The sequence below is a fragment of the Xiphias gladius genome, chromosome 19 (assembly GCF_016859285.1).
Source record: "Xiphias gladius isolate SHS-SW01 ecotype Sanya breed wild chromosome 19, ASM1685928v1, whole genome shotgun sequence".
Classification (NCBI taxonomy): domain Eukaryota; kingdom Metazoa; phylum Chordata; class Actinopteri; order Istiophoriformes; family Xiphiidae; genus Xiphias; species Xiphias gladius.
The window spans coordinates 15,413,841-15,419,867 of record NC_053418.1 but is presented as its reverse complement, the minus strand read 5'-3'; the positions used below and the strand labels follow the sequence as shown (position 1 = coordinate 15,419,867).

Sequence of the window (6,027 nt, the reverse complement as noted above, 5' to 3'; positions counted from 1 at the left end):
TCAGTTCAGTGTTTAATTTTTCTCTCTCTTTAACAAAATATTTCGGAATTCTGTCTTTTCTTAAAAAGGACAGCAGATAGTGAACATTTCGGCTGAGGTTGTAAGGGGAACATAAGCTGCCGCCTAGAGAGGAAAATGTAACATTCACCAAAGGTTGCGGAAGTTTTCCACTTTACCCAAGTAGCTTTTCAGCTTTTCTCTGCAGTATAGGCAGCAGTGTACGCTTTACTGTATCATTTTCTACTGCAGCACTGAGTAATTGAGGCTGCCGAGGCCATGATGCCAAAGCAGGTGATGTTTACTCTAAAAATCAGGCAGGCCCTGGAGGATCTGGCAGCTGGTGTGGCAGTGAGGTAACTGAAAAACAGAAATAAAAACTGCAACAGTTTTCAGCCATAATGTGTGCAACATACATCATGTAACCTGAGTTGTGAGAGTGCAGCTGTAATCCGGGATGTGCCGTTTTGATTAAATTGTGGACAGAAATTATCACAAGGCCAACAACCAGCAACATGAAAATATGTTAAATTTACTTAAGTCTCTTTCTTAAAAGTCGCTATCCTCATATGAGATCAATGTCATGCTTTTCATTGCTGTATTGTGTAGCCTAAAAGCCCCCCCTCTGAATGGCGGAGGGGAAAGGTTAAACAGGTCCCCTCTCAGTTTGAACTGGTACGGGTAAGATTGAAGATCAGGACATGTTTATGACCAAACACGGGAGGGGAAGGGTTGTGTTCCCCTGATGAAAAGAGGAAGAATGTTGTGCTGTTTAATTATGCCTACACAGACACAGACAATAGGCAATGCAGCTCTTTCTCTTTGGACAGTAAAAGGGAAGGAAATTATGGAAGCAGGAGAGCAACTACTCAAGAAATGAAAGATAAATAAAATCCTCTCAATGGACCCAGCCCCCATCTCTCTCCTCAGAGGTCAAATTATTTTCAGCTGCTCGAGACTGGAGGGATTTACTTTAACCCTACACTGCTCCAGCTCCTTCAATGCACCGTTACCTGCAACGAGTGGCCTCGTAAAATGCCAAGGGTGCCCTGAAACAAAAAACTGACACACCAAACCCCCAATCCGAAACAGTTTCCGTTTGCTGTGATTGAGAGCAGGTGGGCTTACTCAGTCCCATTCAAGTGCATGCACTGTTTGCTGCTTTCTCCAAGTAGTGTAGGGGGTGATTAGTGCTAGTCTGAATTCACCCCTGTGAGTGTCAAAGTGTTAACACCATCTCTCAACAGCTGAGGACTTCACCAGAACTACAGCATACTAGCCAGCTGCACGAGTACTCTTTGCAGACTGCAGCATCTTTCGCAGCTGGTGAGACTCGCAGCTCAGCCCATGGGGCCTGAGAGGTGTAGTCACCCCAACCACAGATACACATCTGGGGCCCCCAGTTTTTGGTTGCAGCACCAGGTGTTTACTTTGGAGCAGGACCGCAGCCCTGTGGTTACTGGCTGCTTGCGCTGTAAACCTACTTGTCCCACATGCATGGGCAGAGGGAGGTTACAGTAACCTCAACTATTCTATTGCCACTGTCCACCAGCACACTGATGGCTTTGATAGAGGGGCTACAGAACACAGCTGCATAAGGCAACCATTGGTCCAAAACATCTTAGATTCTGTAGATAGATAGATAGATAGATAGATAGATAGATAGATAGTGGAAATGTTGAGGCATATATGATGGTAAGAATACAGTGAGGAATCTTACTTTATGGGCTTTTAAATAAAGCCTTTCACATCCAACTGGGCCAGAACTTTGTCATAATTTGTTTTATATTCACTTGTGTTCTCCAAAAAACAGTAACTCATCACCGACACAGCTCCAGTGACTTCAGAGGAACCTCGGAGAAGCAGCAGCCCATATTTCATTTAGAACAAATACCATGCGTAACGTGCCGTCGCCTTGAGCATGCATTGTGCATCGTGAGAGGTTGAAACGGGGCAGGGTAAAAAAAAAAAAAAAAAAAGACCCAGCAGGCTGTGCTTCTCAAAGACCCGAGGAGACTATAAAACTGGTTCCATGCCCGCTGCTGCAAAGGCTGGGCTCGATACGCTCACAGAGAGAGGGAGGTAGGGCAGAGCAGAAAGAGAAAGGAAGAAGACGCACACTTTGATCAACACTCCCCCCCCCCATACCCCCCCACCCCCACACACACACACACAGTATTCAAGATTTATTTTCAAATGTCGGATCTCTGTCACAGGTAGAGGCAAACGCGCAGCGGGAGTTTATGGGGCGGCATTTTCCTTTAGCTCACCCAGGACTTTAAGGGAGCCTATTCTACAGAGAAGCGAGCGCCAGAAATCGTTTTTTGTTGTCCACAGCAGTGCATGTTCGCTACTTTGGTGAATAGGATGCGCATCTTCTCCAGCCGACCCGGCGCTGTTTGACACCCCCCCCCCTGCGAGCTGGATCCACTAACCGGGGGGAGTTGGGCTCTTTAAAAACTTTGCTGTCCGTACTTTTGATGCCACGGAAATGGGACCGTGCCAACGGGAGAGCGTGTCCGCGCTTCGCGGAGAAAGTTTGCTTTGGACTGTGCTGATACTCTGGCTGACCACGTTTGTTGACGCGACCTGGAAGACGGGACTTTACAAAACCTATTCAGCCGGGACGCAGCTGAGCAGAGACCAGACCGCCACCTCTCACACCTCAGTCTACCAGAAAAGGTAAGGAAAGCATCCACTTTGTCACTTCATTTTATTTTAATACCTACATATGCCGTACTGTATTTTAATCCTCAATAATGTCGTTATATGCACATGTTAACCCCTTTTCGTTTTGCTTCTACAGTCTATTTTTAAACCCAATAGCCTCGCTTGTTGTCAGTGCATGACTCTGCAGAGCTACTCCCATCTCCATCCATCTACCAGCTCCTATTGTCTTCCTGTCAGTCGGTTTCCTTTTTCCTGTGCTGGCAGCGCACATTGCTCGGCTGTCCCAGCTCTCCCGCGTTCTCTCCGTGCGGCTCCCGAGAGCACCTCCGCTGTCTCTGACGCGGGTTGGGTGCTCTGTTATCCCCGCAGCAGCAGCAGCGGGCGGCGGCGGCAGCAGCAACATCGTCTGCTCCTTCTCAGCTGTCAGCGTGCTCTTCACAGCACCACCTTCCGTCGACAGATCTGTCTGCGTCGAGCGGGCTCCCATGTGGGTTCCAGTGGGGAGGACAGGATGCATCTTGAATATGTTTTAGACTGTGAATATATGTCTGTAATAAAGTGCAGGAGATTAATAGCTTGAGCAAAGGTTTTCATGAAGTGATTGATCCTCTGTGAGTTGTTGACGAGGGTGTTTCTGAAAGAGGATCACTAGACTAAACACACAGACAAGAGCGTTAACCAGCCCTGCTTCCCTCCTGGACTGGGCCAATGTTTAGCTCGGAGACTAGCCATTGCTAAATGATGAGAGGACGTTTCCCATCTCACAAATATTTATGCTGTCATGTTGTGAGTGCGTGTGCAGATTGCGGTGTGCGGCTGAAACCCCTTCTCTCCGATGAGGCCCTTTCTCTTGGGTGTGTCCAGGTGGCTTTCAGCCTCTCCCAGCCTCGCCTCGCTTGCCTCACCTCCCCGCTCAGCTCCCCTGTCACTCATGGCCAGAGGTTTGTGGACGTGTTTACTAAACACAAGCAGCTGGGACTCCACTGCATCTGGCCCTGTTTCGGGAAGGGGAGGTGAGTTTACAGTCAGTTTGCTGCTGTTTGTAAGTGGCAGTGGAAGAATGGCAGGATAGACAGAGGGGAAGCTGCTCTTAGTCTGAGTCAGCCATTGTCTTTAAAAGGAGGCAGAGAGGTCAGCGGATGTGAGGTGACATGAGAGGAGCTAAAAGTCGCAGTCCACCTGCTGTCCGGCCTGATCTGTGAAAACAGCAGTTTATGATGTGTCAACAAAGCCGAAGAGTGGCAGCGGGATTTCAGAGAGCAGGAGACTCTTGTAGGCATTAGCAACTTGAACTCCCAACTTAGCTCGTAATTGTATTTCAGGCACTTAAAAACGAATAATTGTTCATTTTAGCAGACTGGGAAAGGATTCTGTCACGGGAAAACCTTCACTATGAACATCCTGCCGTACCAGCCTGTCTTCACACAGTGATTATCCAAATCAAAGGGGATTAACAGCTCTTGAGTAATTTCTTGACTGGAGCGGTGGGTCTGTAGAGGAGCTGATAAAGTGTTCGTTCACCCTTGGCGTTCTTAACAACTATATGAGCTCAGTGCACTGAGGGGTTACGGAGTTAGCCGCTTCTTTATTTCTTGTCTCGCCCACTTCTTTATCCTCCCTCGGAGGACTTGTCATGGTCTGACAGACAGTCTGAGCCCCGTTGCCGCCCTCATTCCTCACCCATCTTACCCATATCCACGTTTTCTTTGAGCATGGGAATGAAGATGACAGAGATTCCAGTAGGCTGAGCCCTGAGTGGCTTAAAGCAGAATGGCTTTAGATTTACCCATTCAAATAACCTCAATTAATGTATGTGCTCAAGGAAAACTTTTCATGGATATTACGAAACAGTCACCAGTTGAGGTCCATTAATAATTAATTACATTAATCAGGACGATTCTCAGGGAATGAGAACTTACACCAGTGTAGAGCTGCAACGATTAACTGATTATAAACCAAAAAATTAAACTGCAACTATTTTGATAATCAATTAATTTGAGTCACTTTCCAAGCAAAACATTTGATGGTTAAATCTAGTTCAGTGTGAGGATTTGCTGATTTTCTCTGTTTTATATCATTGTAAACTGGACTAGTGGCTGGACAAAATAAGACATCTTAAGACAACACATTGGACTCTTTTCTTTCACTGTTTTCTGATGTTTTATAGGCCAAACTATTAATCAAAGAAATAATGAAGAGATGAATTGATAGTGGAAACAATCGTTAGTTGCAGCCCTACATTTTCACAGAAAATAAATAAATAATCCAAAACAATCTGGGTCTAGCTTGTCAAATGGGAATTTCTGCTTTTTTCCTTAGTCTGCTATGATTGTAAATTGTTTCTCTTTGGGTTTTGGGCTGTTGGCTGGACAAAACAAGACATTTGAAGACGTTACCTTGGGCTTTGGGAAATTGTGATGGACTTTTTCACCCTTTTCTGATATTTTATAAACTAGATGACGAATCGATTAACCAAGAAAATAATCAACAGATTAATCGATGATGAAAGTAATTGTTAGTTGCAGCCCTGTACCAGTGCCCCAGTTACATTCAGTACACTGCAAGTGAACAGTCCACAAAGTCTCATTCATGATCAGCAGAGTAGCTCTTCACTGCCTCAGAAACTTAAAAGATGCACATGCCCGTTACACAGAGACACACTCAAAGCTCACAGCTATGCAGGCCTGAAAGCTCAAAACAGACAATGACAAATGAGAGTTTTGCTCCGAGGCTGCTGTGTAGAGTCACTTGGCCCTGACCTTCAAGGCCTCGCTGTGGTACTTTCATGATCTTCACTGTCCTCTGCGCATGGAAAACACAAACACGTCAGCTTTGAAACTGTTCTGTATGTTCTGTATTATCTCATTTAAAAAGTCTTCAGATGCAAACTGAACATACATCCTGACAGTTCTATTTTCATTTTCTATTACAGTTTGTTTTACACTTTAGCCTCATATAGGCTACTCTGGTTTCTTTGTGTTTTTCCTAGAAGCTGCAGATTATGACTCCAGGAAGGTCGTATCGCCCTCTCTTCATTAATTTCACTGTGACTGTGCTCTCTTTTTCTCTCTTTGTCTGTTGTTGTTGCACCACATTTATCTTACGCCTCTTCTATACCCTGTGGGACCAAGACTGCTTCATAATTGTCTTTCCTTCCATTTCCCTTTTCCCATGGGAAGCTCCCTTGTGTGACCCTTCTGATAAAATGACCTTCCTCTCCTCTCCTCTCCTCTCCTCTCGTCTCCTCTCCTCTCCTCTCCTCTCCTCTCGTCTCGTCTCCTCTCCTCCCCTCTCCTCTCATCTCCTCTCCTCTCCTCTCCTCTCCTCTCCTCTCCTCTCCACTCCTCTCCTCTCGTCTTC

The 6,027-nt window shown here is 46.0% G+C and overlaps 1 protein-coding gene across 3 annotated transcripts in view; it reads left to right on the top strand.

The window, feature by feature from the left end:
* The first annotated feature begins 2,076 nt into the window (after positions 1-2,076).
* emid1 (EMI domain containing 1) overlaps positions 2,077-6,027 on the top strand; it is a 54,529-nt gene continuing 50,578 nt past the window's right edge. For all 3 annotated transcript variants that reach the window (XM_040156260.1, XM_040156261.1, XM_040156262.1), the window contains exon 1: positions 2,077-2,679. In XM_040156260.1, coding sequence (XP_040012194.1) covers positions 2,489-2,679 — 191 coding nt within the window. In that variant the 5' untranslated portion in view covers positions 2,077-2,488. The remainder of the gene's footprint in view (positions 2,680-6,027) is intronic.